We start from the raw sequence: 17,096 nt of genomic DNA, 5'->3' as shown, positions 1-17,096 counted from the left end.
CCTTTTAAAAAAACAAACAAAAAAAAAAACAGTACTGATGTCAGCATCGTGCTTCCAAACATTTAAAATTCATCTAATAAAATCTCCCTCTAATTCACAAACACAAATGACCTACCAAGCACTAACGGGATCATTAAGCCTGGTTACAAAAATGGAGGTTGCTCAGTCATCCACCCTCTGCTGCTTGCAGCCAGATGGCACTATTTTACATTTTTTGACGCATAGATACAGGCAGATGTAGTCAAACCCAGAGACCACTTACTTACCAATCAAAGAAGCTCTTGTGTTCTGCTGCCTCTCACCACACCAAAGTGCTCTCTCTACCTCCTTTGTACTCTTTCTCCTACTTCTTCATGTTTATGAGCTTATCCTCCTTCACAAAATACAATCGTCCCTTGCCTCTCTTTCTTTCTCTGTCCAATCCCTTTTCAGACTTGCCCACTTTGCTTTTTCCCGGCCACTCCCTCTTTTCTATTTAATTTCCTGCTGCCTTGTCTCCACTTGCATTGCCTCCCACTTCATCCATCACAACTAAATATTCAGTGTGTCTCTCCCTCCAAGCCGAGCTGCAGAAAGCCGGTTCGCATTCCAGCGTTATACTCCAGAATAAACAGAACGCAGCATGTTCTCAGGCTGCTGTTGAGGACGGCTCTGCAAGCAACTGCCTGTGTACTCACTGACTTCAGGTCTGTTTGTTTTAAAGGTGTCGACACCAGCTGAATCAGCATGTGAGTCATGGTGTAAATTCTGCAAAAACATACAACTACAGCTAGTAAAAGAAAATGACAATAAACCAACAATAAGTGGTCACTTGACAGTTAGTTGCAGGCAAAATTGTGAAAAGGTGGAAAAACCTGTGTGAAAATAAAGACAAGTGAAACTAGCTCGCCTGTACACACTGTTATGCCGATGCCAAATGTGGCACTTCATATTGGCTGTTGCCTGCGCGACGCTGCCAAATTTAATTTAATGTGGACATAGTACCAGCCTAGTTCCGGCCTGGTATTTTGCATCCAAATAAATTAAAATTGTGCGTAAATCCATTAGAGACAGGCTGTTGTTTACACCCGGCTTCAGAATGTGTTTCAAATGTGCCTTGAGTGACACGACGAGTGACTTGTTATTGGATTTCATCTCCATATTCTCAGAGTGGAGCTGCTCAACAGAAGAAAAAAAACGCACATCTGTGCTCAACTAAACAGCCAAAGAAGAAAGGACTGTGCAGGCTGTTCAGTAGCCCAGTTAAACAATCAACTCAAACGACTGTACTTGTGAGGTTTGGCATTCACTTTGCATTTCAATGATGCACGGTCTGTTGTAAATAGTTTTGGGTGTGGTGAGTTGCTTTCATTATCAATCCACCAATCAAATATTGTCTGATTAAATCAGCTGTTTAGTCAGTCTTAACAGTCTTATGTGAAGTCTTCAAATTCCTTGTTTTGTCAACTATACAAAAACCCATTTACGTAAAGGGTTATTCCAGCTATTTAGTATTTCATCTGTTTAAAATTGGGGGAACCTGAAGCAGAACGGGGCGAGATATCCTGACACGATTCCTTATCATGGATCAAAATACTGGATCCTACATTTCCCATGATGCAACTGGATAATATATACATCATTAGACCCTACCTGACTGCAAAACGTCCATTCCTCTCAAACTTTGAATGTTGTGTCGTCGTCCCCCCCCCCCACATACCTGTAAAGCTACTGTTCATGTCAGGGAGGTCCTCGTCGTCCTCCTGCGGCTCTCCAGGCACTAGTCCAGCATTGTGCATGTCATTGTAGGACTTGCTGCGTCGGGGAGTGGAGTGCTGCGAGCCCGGCAGGCTACCGCTGAGCCCGTCTGGCAGTGGGGCATCACCGCCGCTACCACTACTGTTAATTACTTTCCCACTGGGGGGCTGCACCGGTGGCTTGGGCGTCCCATAATAGTTTCCTAGGCGACAAAAGGAGGAGGCAGGGATTAAAAAAAGAGACTGAGAAAAGAAGGGTATTTTAGTAGGAGGGGTCAAAGGGTTGTGTGTGTGGCTTTAGTTAAAGCCGTTGTATGCAAATAGAGACACTGGGTTCGTCTGTGGGAGAATGTGGATCTCTGAAGCAAAGCTAAACTTCTGTCTTGTTTGAGCCAAATAAAGTTCAGACATCTTTGAATGTTTTACTCAAATGGTGCTTCTCAAACAATATTACATCGTTGTTCCACTGTTAGAACTCAAGTAAGTTGATATTTTGTGAGTCAGAGTTGATACCAAGAAATGTTTTGCATTTGGATACACAAGTACAGTGGTAGTTCTCTTCCAAATAGTTCATGAACATTTCTGAAGACATTTAGGACAGCAGTTTGCAGCCAAATTGTCTTCCAGTGCCAGTACAACATTTCAGCTAACCCGACGAAAACAAAACATGCAGAGCTGATTTCTTTGTCATTTTCATCCAAAGTTAGAGCAGGCAGACGTAAGGAGACGGTACCATCCGAAAACCAGAATACAAAGCCAACATCTTAACGCGACAGAGCGACATCAGCGTCCAAAACATAAAGGCAATGGGGAAATAAATCTTCTCATCCAGGTGGCAAAGTTACAGTCAAAAGATAAATTGGCAAACTACAACTTAAATGGAGGATAAACTTTTTTTCACAGCAGACATCTTGGCAGGTCTTAGCAGGAAGAGCACATGGGTAATTGATAACAATAATAATTAATGCCGACTGCCATCTCAGCCATTAAAAAGCGTTATTAGCAGTTTTCAAAATAGCTTTTCAATGATAAAACCTGTCCAAACATTTATAGTGCCAAAAAACATGTTATTATTGTATTTCTGGACCAAAACATAAGATAATGTGACTGTTGAAGACGGTAAATATGCTGGTATACAATTAGTAAAACCCATAGTCATGGTGATGGAAATATTAAAAAGGAGGGATGTTTTTGCTCACAGACTTAAACTGAAAGCTGGTTTAAACAGTTTGTTTGATCAATTGAGTCTCTTTCTTCAGTCGGATCCTCATACAGTCCAAAACAACAACATTTTGTCATCTCACAAATTGTATTAAATTGAGTACTAATTGAATAACCATGTTTTTACTGACTATAAACAGTCACAAGTCAAAGCTGCTTTTGAACGCTGCCGAAAGTAAGCTATTTGAATCGTGAGTCTAGCTTGTTTAAAGTATGTCGAACCCTTTAAAGTGACAGGCAGATATCTGAACGCTTCTGATTGCCTCCATACGGTCATCAGTGGACTTGAGTAAGCAAGTTGCCAGTCAGAAGTCCATTGGCCTTGTAAGCTTCTCCTGGCTTGGCGTCAGAGGGAAACCCATTGTTATGGAACAGTGAACCAGCTAAGTGGACACAGCAGACCCTTAATTAAACATTATCTGACTGAATGGAGATGATACACGGCAGTGTTGTTGTTTGCGGTCCTTCCAGTGTGTCAGTAGTTTATCAGCAACGTGTTGTGTGCTTCATGTGACACATACGTTGTGCCAGCGAGTCATCGCCACTGAATTTATCGACTTTGTTGTCAATGGCAGGTGACAACATAAAATGGACTTCCTGATAAAATAGATGTTTCCGAGCTTCCTTCTTTTTGGACGGCCAGCACTCCAATGAGTCGAAAATGGAGAATGTATTCCTTTAGATGCTACAGTTTATCCTGCTGTAGCATCTAAACAAACACATTTTCAATGGTGGAAACTTGTTTGATACAGAAGTGTCATTATGCCTTGATTTGAATGTCTAATGTTCAGAGATTGTTTTCAGAGGCATCAGGAACAAACTATGAATACAGTTTATACACTGTATATAAATTCTGTTAGGTAGGATGTGATTACAGTAATGTTACAAGGCAACTGTCAATCACTTACTAGACTGAAAGACCCTTGATCTGACCTAAAAGGCTTGTGTGTGTCTGTGTCAGTGCCCAAAAGAAATCACCCAAACACTAACGCTGGCCCAGTACCTCTCTATATATATCCAACACCCACCACATACATTTTTCATGCACTTCTTTTTGTGATGTTGCTTTCATGAAAAACAAAGCATGTCAAGATTTTGACAGCAACCTTTTTAACTTTCCCATCAACTTCTTCACGTTAGCCGGAGCTTTCCAGTGTGTCCGAGAGCTACTTTCAACAACCCCCAGAGAAAAGGAGGTAAACAGGTTTCTGAGGGCTGTCTGACCTACATTTGTGTTGGACAGAGTGACAGCGATCGCGGCGCATACCAAACAAGCGAGGGTATTAGAATTTTGCCATTTGAGAAAAAAAAAAATCTTGTACAAATACAACACGTCTTCCCGCTGCAATGCAACTACGATGTACCGAGGAGACTCTCTGTTGAGGCGTTAGTTTATCTGTCGTTCTGCAATGGATTCTATTTTTGATGTGATTGATGATCGTCATTGCAAACAGAATCTAAAGTGAAGAATGTTCTCTCCGACTCAAGGGGACCGTCACCAACAGTTGACTGTTGCGGTGGGCGGACATGTTTTGAGCGCCGGCTGGAGGCAGACAGGAGACATGGTTGGAGGCAGCAGGTGCACCTGTCCAGAAGCAGGCCGATTGGTCCGGACAGGGACACAACACGGCTGCTTGCTGATGATGTACCGTGGGTGAGCGAGTTTAAGCACTGGCTGGAGGTACAGAGGGACTTGGTTATTTTCTGCCACGCAAGCTGGCACATCTGTGTAAAGTCAGGTTCAATGCCGTTCGACTACTTAAGCTCGTTCACTTATTGACACACGGAGAGAAGATGAGTGAAAGTTGTGTCGGAGAACTCCTCCGCTAAAAGGGTTTGAATGGACGCGTGTCCCAGTGTGCCAGTGAGCCTCGTTTTAAAAAGCCCTTGATGTTTGCTGCTGCTGTTCTAGATATCTGAAAGCTAACATAACGTTACATATAATACGTCCGACCAAATGTACGATTTTCTGATTTACCGTCATACGTTCCTATCTCCAGCAGGGTCCCACTCTTCTCCAACTCCAGGAAGTCCTCCACTGGAAGGAAGTTGTAGTCCACGCCAGAAACTTCTCCGTCACGTGGGGCTCGGGTTGTACCTGGACAGCGAATCAGAGACAGAGTGGGAGTCAGCAGACTAGAAAGAATAACAAGGAATAAAGGTTCTTTAAGACGTTAGCATCTAAAAACTGGTTTTAGCAGCCGTTCATACTACATTTTCCAAATTTCCTGGATTTAAGGTAAATGAGACAGGGGGTGGTCTGGGAGAGCTATAATGCAACATAACATGAGCAATTGTACTACTGGTAGATAAAAATCACATACATCGTGACAGCAGTCTGCATTGTGCAATGTGATGTTCCTTCACACTGGGGTAGAGTGTGAGGTATCGTAGTAGCACCTTAGTGGGATCCTGCCATATGTGAGGGGAAATGGGAGTGTGTGTGTGTGTGTGTGTGTGTGTGTGTGTGTGTGTGTGTGTGTGTGTGTGTGTGTGTGTGTGTGTGAATATGTATGTGTGTGTGGTTTGGCATGTAGCCTGTGTGATTCTAGCACTTGTCTTTAATGACTGTGGACAGTTGGCCGGTGCGGCGTCGATGGTAAACAGCTGAGATAACAGTGCGATGACAACACTGCCAATTTAACTGATGATAAAAGGCGATCTTTCTTTTGTTTTAAACATTCAGATTGCTTTGCTCCATTCAATCACGCAATCTTTGCCTCACTAGTGCACATTTCTTGCTCGGTGTGTCTCACTCTCTACTGCATTTATTGTTTCCTACTACAAAAAGAAAATGATTCCGTCAGTGCTGGAAAAATGGAATAAATGTAAGCATAAATAATCTTTCTCATCTTTGTTCTGACAGACAGCAGAGGGCTTTCCCTTCTTTGTTACCTTCCTTTGCTTTCCCTCTCTTGATCTATCCTGTCTTGTCTCCATTGGACTAGTAGGCAATAAGCTGGTAAAAATAGATGTGTGGGGATAAGGGGAGAGGCTCCCACTGCAGCCACGCTCAGTGACACTGGTGATAAATCACAGATCCGTACCCAAACGAGCGCACATGTAGATTACACTCACGCAAGCATACGATACATGTACGAAAGGCATGCGTGGAGACACAAAATCACTCTATTCTTTTACGTTATCTCTGTTATAAGCTACCGTATGGGCACACACAAAGAGCGCTTCCTGCTCATCACCAGCAACAATACTTTGGTGCTCAAACTTCCAAACTTTGTGGCCAGACACTCGTGCGGCAAGAGGAAGAATGTATCGAAAGTCAAACAAATCCCCTCTGAAGTCTGTCAAACAAATGAAGTCGGTCCGCTCATTCCCAGGAACCGAGTCTTTTTACACAACGTCAACCTTGGAGAGTCCTCAGCCTTCAGCCGACTGTCAGTTCACTTCCCACACAAAAGTGGCCATTGATTGGACTCCATTTAGACACCGCTGCTCTTAGAAAACCAAGTAGGAAGCGGAATTGTGACCAGTGTTTCAAAAGGGATGGAAAAGCAGAGCCTTGGCTCAGACCCAGGGGTGAGACACTATCATCGCTATAGGCCTAATTCATTCAATACCCCCCCACCCCAAACACACACACACACACACACACACATACATACCGAAAGCTCCATTGACCAAGCTGTGAAATAGAGTGAGAAGGAAAGACAGGTTGGGACTGAGAGTCTTGCAAAGAGCCTCCTGCCTACAGTTGGGACTGGAGGAGCCAAAAGACAACTAAAATGCAGAGGAAGCGAGAGAAGGAGTGAGACTAGCAAAGCTAAGAGTTAGCATAATCCAGCTACTGGCACACACACAATGAAGCCTTGAGGATTTGCTGTGAGGGTGTTCGTCTAGTACTGGCTGTCTCATGGCTTAACGGCTATAACATCTTCTCCGGCTGAGATGGCTGGGTGGGCGTTGTAAAAAAAATAGAATAAAAAAAAGAACTCATCATTAGCAATTCAAGAAAATCATCAAGGAAACGAGTGTTGAGATATTGGCAGTGGTACTGTAGCGCAGGGAGCTCAGAGACACTGCTGCTGCATCGACACACACACAAGCATGCCCCCCCCCCCAAAAAAAGAAAAAAAAATCTAAAGTAGAGTAGCCTGTAACTGTGTAATGCACAACAATAACTGCTCCAGGACTGTATGTGCTACAACAAAGATAAGAAAAAGCAAAGTAATTTCAGTGTCTTCATGCATCATGCCACTGGGTCTCTGCTGTTGCTAGGGACAACCCAGGAAGGATGGGGGGGAGGGGGGGGGGGGGCAGAGAGAGAGGTGGGGAAGCTGCGAGGGCAAGTTTGTCCTCCAGTGATGACGCAGTCCTCTACACGGTCTCCTCTGGCTTCACAACTCCCCTTTTTCAATTCCATGACAGAAATATGAAGCACCACAGAGTTATGACTCAAAGGTCCATATGAGAAAGCATAAATGATGCATACGCAAATACAATGAGAGTGGGAGAAGGCTGGAGAGAACGGAGAGATACTAACAGAGAATACAGTGAATATGCATCAATTGCATGCTATCTTTTTAATGCTATGGCTGCAAAACATAAATTCTGAGGACTGGCCAAAATTAAAGCCTCAACTTCTTATATGTTTTATACACAGTGTTTCCAATTTATCTCTTCATGAAACCAATATTGGACCAAAAGCAGCTCAACAAGTGCCAACCATTCTGCCCTTTCACACAGGGAGTGTTTGTTGGAAGGCTGTAGGTTATATTAGACCACAATATAATGTGCGGGTGTTCATGTTATTGTGTCCACCCCCTCAGTACAGTATGCTGTCAGTCGGGCTCCAGATGTGAACTATCAAGCCAATTAGTCGATGTTATTTGACTCTCGATAAAAGGGCGACAGACATTTGGGAACCTAAGTGCATAACTGTACTGCTGACCAAAAATGAGCATTTTATTGAAACATGTACAGTTTGTGGAATAGTAACATGTACGATTTAAAACACTGTGTGCACATGCTGTTGAATTCAAAACATCACAAAAATGATCTGCATTTGAACACTGGTGCTTGATGTCAAATACTGGGTGAGGGTCGACTACATGAACGTGAAGCTAAATTTCCACAGATGAAGGCTGTTTTTTGGGTGCAGTAAGATTTTTGTAATTCATGTTTAAACATTTGGAGCTCGACGTAACCACGCATTATATTCGGTTCTGTCCCCCTCTCTCTATGTCTATCCTCTTGGCCGTCCCTTCACACAGATGAGGGCACAATGCTGAGCCACGTCTTCCGTCAGGCGATCCAGCAGAGGGTTGACTCACACACCAGCAGTGCGGCTTGTATCGGTGCAAAAGGGGTCGGGAAGGAAACACCTACTGCTATAATCAGCAGCCATTCCACCCCCCTGCCAGCCAACACATACACATGTACGCACACACACACACACACACACACACACACACACACACACACACACACACACACACACACACACAATGGGGAGGAGGTGCATGGACACCAAATGGCATGGTCTGGGGCTAAACGGGAGCTGTGGGTGGAGGGTAATCACTTAATGGAGCTTTATGCACCCATCTCCCCCCACACACACACACACACACACACACACACACACACACACACACACACACACACAGTTTCATTACCATAACAGCCACAGTGGGAGAACTGTCCTGTCTCTGCTGTGAACCACCTATGGTGACTCGATTGGACCTCCACAATGAGAGCTCAGCACCTCTGCTCTGTATCTACAGTTACTGACCACTATAACCATGCTGTAGTTAAGGTTAACCCCATCACAGCCACACCACAAAAGGGAACCGTGTTACCACTACTACCTTCATATCAATTGTTTATCCCTCTCTCCAATCCCCTCATCCTGGTGTTGTTTATGTAATTAATTAGATATTCCAGCATAAATGTAGCCAAAATAGACACTTGGCCAGTGGGAAATAGGATTAAATGAGTCTCTAGGGACTCAGCAAGAGTAAGGGCACTTTCAACACTATGGCAAAACAACACAAGCATTGTCGTGTGTGTGTGTGTGTGTGTGTGTGTGTGTGTGTGTGTGTGTGTGTGTGTTTGAAAAGTTATCATGGAAACAATCAAAGCTCAAAACTTGCAAAGACAAATTGGCAAAATGCTACAAGTATATGTTTTAGGAACACCTTTACTATGTGGCGTCCCCCAGATGTTCATACCTGAATGTGTCAAAGCTGCTACTATCATTCCTCCCATAAAGAAGCCAACAGGATTAGACTCCAGACAATTACTCTCACAATAGTCATAATAAACGGCTTAGAGCAACTACAGTAGTTATAGAAGACATCAAATTCAGTCCGTCCATCTCATTAGATCCCTCCAGCTGCCTTATTGCACCAGCTTTCTCAGCTAATGCCATGTTTCCACTGCCTGGTGAGGCGGCGCTCGACGCGACTCATTTCTTTTGGGACCATGTCAGCTTGCCTGGAACCTCCACTGAGGGGGTACCAAAAAAGTACCAGGTACTATACAGTTCTAATGTAAAATGTATAATAATAACTTGCTTCTTAAGGTGATTGAAACGCATCAGGTGACAGCTGACTTCAACAAGGCCCATCCTGACTGAACCTTACTGTATATCAGCACTTCTGTTGTAGGAGGAGTCAGGAATACCACGTTTCTCAGCATGGACCATCCCATCTTACCTGGACTTACACATCCCATCTTACCTGGACCTACACATCCCATCTTACCTGGACCCACACATCCCATCTTACCTGGACCTACACATCCCATCTTACCTGGACCCACACATCCCATCTTACCTGGACCCACACATCCCATCTTACCTGGACCTACACATCCCATCTTACCTGGACCCACACATCCCATCTTACCTGGACCCACACATCCCATCTTACCATTGAACTTCTAAAAGTTCAATGGCTCCACTTATTGCAGCAACGGAGACAGGCAAGACTATCAACCCTAATCTCGTCTACAATGTACAGAGGCTCCATTAAAAGTGAGTCACTACCTCAAGATCTGGTATGGGGCCTGCAAAGCCTCAGACCTCAAGTCACACCAGCACATAACGAGGACAACGGAACACAGAATTCAGGCTCAGAGCTTCCTGTATTATAAAAGGCATCCTTCCCACAATGTATCCATTTCTCTAACATCTAACTGGAAAAACCCTGTTCCTCTGTGAAAGGGTTCTTTTCTAATAGCAGACTGGTTGCATAAGTGTTCTTTGGTTCCGCACTTATACAACTTGTTGTATGTAGATATTATACTCCAGCCAGTATCACTGGGGATGAAGAGAACAATCAGCAATTTGGTGTCAATGCTGTTTAGTTAGATCCGGTTCTCATTTACTGACTTAACCTTGACCATCCTTTAGTTGAACTGCAAAAGTAACCAGTGAGTGTGAGAGAAGCCTTGTAGAGCTTACTTCCTCACTCTTTTTTACTCAACATGAGTCCAAAGCATAATATTGCCTTCCACGGTCATGGGCCATGAAATATTATGTAGCATGTACATAATAATAGGCTACATAACGTGTGACGTAGCATTGTTTATCACGACCATGGGTTCCGTTTCTCCTGATGGAAAAAGGTTGCAGTTTAATTATTTTTACAGTAATTACATTTGGATTAAAGAATACTATGCAGTTCTGTTTGTGAATGGTCATGCAAATTGTATTACGTATTATTATACAAGTTTGGAAATTTTGTCCATGAAAATGTGTGGGAACCCTGATATTTGCACACATTCAAAACTCCATTCTGTGATAGTATTAACGAAAAAGTCGAAACTAATTGTTTTGTTGATTCAGTCAGTATTTAGACGTATTGCTGCCTTTTGATGGCTCTCCATTTACTGTACTCTGACTTCTAAGGAAACGACATCGAGCAGGCAGAGCGTACGCAACCAGCACAAAACAGCAGAGCCAAAGAAAAACAGCTATTATTGAAGCTAGTCAATTATCCTGAAAGCTGAATATAAATATATGTATTTATTTACGGAGTAGCTGGACTAAACCAGAGCTGTGGAGTGAATATGTGAATTACATTCATAGCTGAGCCAGAACTAAGTTTACATTACGATGCTAATGTCGCTCTGTGTCTTCAGGGTGTGTACATGGGCAGCTGTTTGCTAACACAGATCTCACATATCCACTATAACAATTATGCAATGCCTGAATTTAGAGACTGAATTTAGCGCAATTAATTTTCAGCTACATTCAGTCTGCTTTAGTCTCTTGCTTTCTCAATGCTTGAAGGAATCTATGTAGTGTATAAGTATGTCTGATTTAGTGTCATTGTCGATATAAAAATGAAATGTATGGTTCAACACCACAAATCTCTTCTCACATCTTAAAACTCACCGTCCAACAGAATGTTGATTGATTTGATTCATTGATCCCAGCATGCTGGTGTAAAATAGTGCTTACTGTGGCCACTTGTGTGTATTACAACATATGTGTCTCCAGTCCATAGATATTTAGATTTAGGTCTATTTCTATCTTTAGCTTTTTTTTGGACGATAATTTAGTTTATTCTTTTTCTTAAAGCGATATCATCAGACGGGTAGTTTCAATATGCCCAACCCAAATTGTGGGCCTTTGATTCTGCGAGTTGGCTGGTTCTTCTGACACTTATTGGTTAAAAACGTACTCCGGCACATTAAAACATGAATTTGATCATAAGTAGATCAGAATTACATATGTAGCATTTCTGTTGAAAGATTAAAACACGCTACAAACCTGCTTAATTCAAATGTTGAGTCAAAAAACATGACAGAGAATTTGCTTGCGACAGTATTTTGCCGTGACACACTGTCGTAGGAGACTCTGTAGGCTGTTCACCTACAGAGAGCATCTGGTTCCGCCATGATGTCTTTCAAACCACAATCAATACGCGACAACAAACGGTGAAAAGCCTCGCTGTGACCTTGTCCTCCCCGGTTGGTCTACACCGGCACACAGCTTACAGAGGATCAATATCAAATCGTCTCCTTTCTGTCACCTTCCTGTCATCTCAACTGAGGTGGTCATATCTTGGTTTAAAGACAACAATAGCGTCACAGTTTGTGTTTTTGCTTGTGTTGCCATATTTTAAATGCCACACGCAAACATCAACATCAAATAGCTAGTTATTCCAGTCAGTTGTCAAGAAGAGTAATAACAAATCTATAGCTATAACTACAAATCTCCATCTATAACCAGCTCTCCTATAAAGCTTCCACCTACTTAACGTGAAAGCACAGACATCCATTTCCTTCTCACACTCTCTATTGGATGCATGGGTCACCTCTCTAGCTAGTGTTGAACAACAGTGAGCCTCTTACGCTACTTTTACGGGAATAAATTAATGCTAAAAGTGTTTGTATGTCTTGCACTGAACAAACCACCCACATGCAAATCCTGAAATAGGCTTCAGGATTTAAATACTGGAAAACAAAATGGATCGCTTGAATGCACTTAATATAAGAAAGATCTTCACCCCTTTCCCTCTTCAAGCACAAATAGCACTCACTGGTAGACAAACCCAGAAACTCATCTATATTTAATTGATGTCAGACTATTTTAAGGGAGCTTCTGCCCTTCTAGTAGCATGACAGACTCAGACAAAGGTTGCTGACATTTGTGAGGGCAGAGGACGACGCTAATGTTAGATTAGACAGTAAAATGACGTTACACGAAAGACCAAAATGACTATATTATTCAATCAGGCTTCACTGAAACATATTCCACAATGCGATAAAAGACTGAGAGGTAAATTATGACCAACCATGCTTTATATTTCAGAAAGACAAACGCTAGCAGGGGGGGTGAGAGGAAAATGTGCTCAGTTCAGAGTTTAAATGATCAGTCATCTGACGCCATCGCATCAAAACGTGAAGGGAGGCTGTACATGCATGCACACAGCCACAACCTAGCTTCTAAATATAACCATGTGTGAAGAATCTGTTTTATTTCCTACGCTCGCGTTCCCCCAGAGCAACAGAGCACCCTGGGCCCGCATCTCCCCCAGGCCCGGCCTCGCATTTTAGCTGTGACCTACATTTAATTCCCTCCACAAGGACAATGTTGGGCTTGACTCCTTGGACGACTTTGGGTTTATAGCTGGGAGCCGGGCAGTTATCTCGCTTGACATCTTCTTTGGATCCACTTCGGTGGTGTAGTTTGTCATTTTTTAGAAGTCTGTCTTCATCTTGCTTGAAATGCACCGTCTTTTTGGGCTTAAAAGATGCGAGGGAACCGGACTGAAATACTTCTTTCATGTTCGTACCAGGTTTCCTTCGCTTCTTGCGAACCCCAAAACATCCACAAAGCTTGAGAGAAAAAAGACTGAGCATGACTTTGTGCTGGTTCAGCCAAATGAAATAGAGATCCAGGTAACTGTGTCCTGAAATCCTAGAACGTCACCGCTCAAGACACTGAAAACCAGTTTCAACGACGGCAAGCTGTAGCAGCAAAACATCCATATTCAGATACCGTTTGTCTTGGAACAAACAAATATTGAAAAAAAAGCAGCTGAAATCGCATGTCTTCTTTGGTGAATTCTTGCTTTGAGGTGACAAAACAAACCCTTTGTGACATTATTCACACTAACAGTAATGCAGACACAAAAGAAGATTCGCCCAACTTTCTATTTGCTCGACAAACTAGGAGGAGGAGCTTGTTCTGACCCCAGGACTCCGAAGACTTCGAGGGGAGTATCGCTGAAAGGTCGCTCCATCCAAAACAAAAGTTTGTCAATATCCACGAGCAAAGAAAGGCAAACAAACAGATGGGGATGAGTTGAAAAGAGGCTCCGTATCCATATACAAGAGGAACATAATGAATACATAAATAAGAGGGAATTGTTGCTAACAACCACACAAAGGATCCGACATAAAGGAAACAAGAAGACACAATGGTAAAGGAGTTTAGAACTAACTTGGATTTATCTAGAACATCTCTCTGCCTGAAACTGGCTGTGACCAATGTTCACACTCTGCACCAATCACTCTGACCGCCTCACACATGTCGGTGTGTCACCGATGATGATGGTGACATAACAGCATCATCCGTTAGAAAAGCAAGACCAATTGGGTTAATGCACACAAACCCTGGACGTCACACAGCACGGTTATATATGACAGTATTGTGCACCCTGCAGCAATACTTGCAATTAGCACATTTTTGGAGCACGTATCCAGAATGATAATGTTTATGACTTACATGTAGTCTCAATGTGGTTACGACCTGGAATCACTTAACATAAGAAGGGGAGGTGACTTGACCAAACGAGTTAGTCCGGCTCTTAAGAAAACACACCTACCCAAACACCGTGACATTAGGAGTTAGACGGTTTTTAAAATCATGTCTGAATAAGCTAAGAAGACAAATATAATTCAGACGTTTGCGTGTGAGTCTGATCATTTCAATCACATTGAGACTCAAAAGACAAATAATATGACTCCGGACTGAAAACTTTACAGGATCTCAAACCACCAAACAATGCAGACAGTCTTTTCCATCACAATCCATCTTTCCATTAGAGGCAGGCCTTGAGAGTATGCCCACACTCCACCAACAGATACACAGACTTCAGTATGACCTAGATACAAATTGTCTTCAAAAGTCATCGGGTTCAGAGAAACGAAGTGCTGGGGAAGGTGGAAGACACCTTTAATTCAGAGCAGTGAGGGTTCATTCTTTGGGCAATTCAAAAATGCAGAATTGAAAATAACACACAAAGAAAACAACAAGGGGGAAAGGATGATATTACAGAACATATTCACCATGGAGAACTGATCAGTGCCATGAGTGAAAAGTAGGCCATCATAAATGTGTTTGGTAATGACTCATTATCATAATTGTTCTATTAATAGGCCCAGCTATTCTTATTCGGCTTGTGGTCTGATCTACTTAGGTCATTCAGGACAGGAGGTATTTGAAAGAGTGCATTTTAAGTAGTTTTGCGACTGACGAGGACACAATGGCAGCACTCAGACTCTGACGGTGTTTTGGGGGATTATTTTTCCTTTTTCACAAGACACATGAATCATTGACAAACAGAGTTAGAGGTATGCGCTAGGTTAGACAAGAAGCTGCTATCTGAAAAGCTTGATTCAAATTTTCATGAGCAAGATCCAGTGGAGAGCACAGGCAACTTGTAGTGCTCACTGCCTCTTCTTCCTCTAATTCCTCCACTGCCTCTACTTCCTCCACTTCCTCCACTTCCTCTACTTCAATCTTTCCTTTCTACTCATGTTATATTTGCTCCCTCTTTTACTGGCCCCTCACATTTGTTCCAGTCCCTTAATAAACACCAGAAAAAAAAAACCTCTCTCTTTGAATCCACTACTCATCTGCTCCGTTGTTCAAACAAAGAATATTAAGAAAGCTAAGACCACGGACTCCTCTGATCTGCTGGTTTGTGTTTTCTCGGGCTGCGGTGTGTTTGGCAGATGTGACGACTGCCTGTGTGGCCGGGCAGAACGGTTCCTGCTTGGGTTTGACTGGAAGACAACTGTGGGATTTTCCTCAAGCCGCCGACTGAGTCCTGCCAAAAGCCCAAACTCCACTGATGATGATGATGATGTCATGTGAAGCAGAGGTATAACTGCTGCTTCATTGCTGTTGGCGGCCACACAAATGACCAGCAGTACCAAAATCCAGATGTGACAAAAAAAATGTTGGGTTGTGGCTAATGCACCCTGAATACACTGTAGACTACAGGGAATATTATTGGACCTGTTGTGTCCACCACTGATCACCAATATAAACAATTAAATGCCATATTGATACATATGCTCTATGGATTTATGCTCAAAAATGATGCCGCAGAAATATCCTCTTATCTATTCCATGCATTCCTCTTCCTTGTCAAAAATTGAAGCCTACATTACCCACGATGCAACCCAACTGCTGACAGTTTGAGTGTGTTGCCCCGGAGATGGCTAATGTACAGTAGCATCGAGCCGCTGGCCTCAAACGGAGATGAGACGCAGGTTACAGAGGGCAGGTGAGGTCACTGCTCCTGTACAGACTCTTTGTTTTAACTGACTTCAACATGAACACGTCAGGAGCAGCTTACAGTCTGGCTCATTCTTCTTTTATCTTTAGTATAACTCTGCGTTTCTCTAGCGTATGTAGTCTGGGCACGTCTCACGTGAGAGAGTGGAGCGGAGGGGTGAAGCAGTGGGGCAATGTGATGACAGCTCTGGCTCCCTCCCTAATAAAGATGGGTGCCTCAACACATAGCAAGCACATGCTTTCCCTTAGTCCTGCCTTGTATTAAAGTGAAAACCCAAAATTGCCCCGTGCACTGAATCATGCTTCTTTGAAATGAAATGCGATGTTACATTAAAGGCAGGCCCAGTGGAGGATTGAATTAGCCAGCTGTATGTCTTTCAAAGAGTCCAGTCGTTTCACTTCCAAGTCAAACTCATTGCATGCGGGCCATCTAGTTCTCATCCTGCACATTAAAGCGCACGATGGAACTGTGTGAAAACACAATGTGCCACAGTTTCATACATAAACACTGTTTTTGGGCTTATGACAGTCAGGGTAAACACAGGGGAACGTCAATGGAGGCAACACACATTAAGCATGTGTATACCATACAGTCACACCTATTTTTTTTGGGGGTGTAATCCGGCAGACACGATTTTACAAACTGACTGAATTTGGCTGGTTATGTTGGGTTTACTGTCGCATCTGCCTGGCTGAAATAAGCAGCCATATAAAAGATACTGTATGTAGCTGGTGGATGATAATAGAGACACAACATGGGTTGTGGCCCTGCCTTGAAAATCTGGCAACATCCATTGACCCGACTGTTGTGCAGACGTTATTACAGAAGCATTCCTCTAAATATCCACAATAAACGTGCTCTGATGTCAAGCTAGTCAGCTAGTCCACATTATCCAAGCAGATACTGAGGCATGTCTTCATGGATGATTTTCAAGACCCACAAGACTGTATGCGCACACGCGCACACACGCACACGCACACACACACACACACACACACACACACACACACACACGGCTAGCAGACTCATGTCATATTTCCAAACCAAAACAGATCCATCCACCATCTTTGCCACAGCTTGTCTGCCAGTGCTTCTTCTTGTTTTTTTTGGGGTGAAACGCATGAACACACAGACACAC

General features: G+C 43.1%; 1 protein-coding gene across 7 annotated transcripts in view; it reads right to left on the bottom strand.

Annotated features, from left to right (window-relative positions):
- Nucleotides 1-17,096, bottom strand: part of magi1b (membrane associated guanylate kinase, WW and PDZ domain containing 1b) — a 121,521-nt gene that overhangs the window by 42,267 nt on the left and 62,158 nt on the right. For all 7 annotated transcript variants that reach the window (XM_068720426.1, XM_068720429.1, XM_068720427.1 and 4 more), the window contains exons 3-4: nt 4,936-5,055; nt 1,700-1,939 (exon numbers count right to left, since the gene is read on the bottom strand). In XM_068720426.1, coding sequence (XP_068576527.1) covers nt 1,700-1,939; nt 4,936-5,055 — 360 coding nt within the window. The remainder of the gene's footprint in view (nt 1-1,699; nt 1,940-4,935; nt 5,056-17,096) is intronic.

This window comes from Cebidichthys violaceus, unplaced genomic scaffold (assembly GCF_023349555.1).
Source record: "Cebidichthys violaceus isolate CVI_PGR_0920_01 unplaced genomic scaffold, fCebVio1.0.p SCAF_25, whole genome shotgun sequence".
Classification (NCBI taxonomy): domain Eukaryota; kingdom Metazoa; phylum Chordata; class Actinopteri; order Perciformes; family Stichaeidae; genus Cebidichthys; species Cebidichthys violaceus.
Note: the sequence above shows the minus strand (reverse complement) of the source record. Positions and strands in the feature narration are given on the sequence as shown.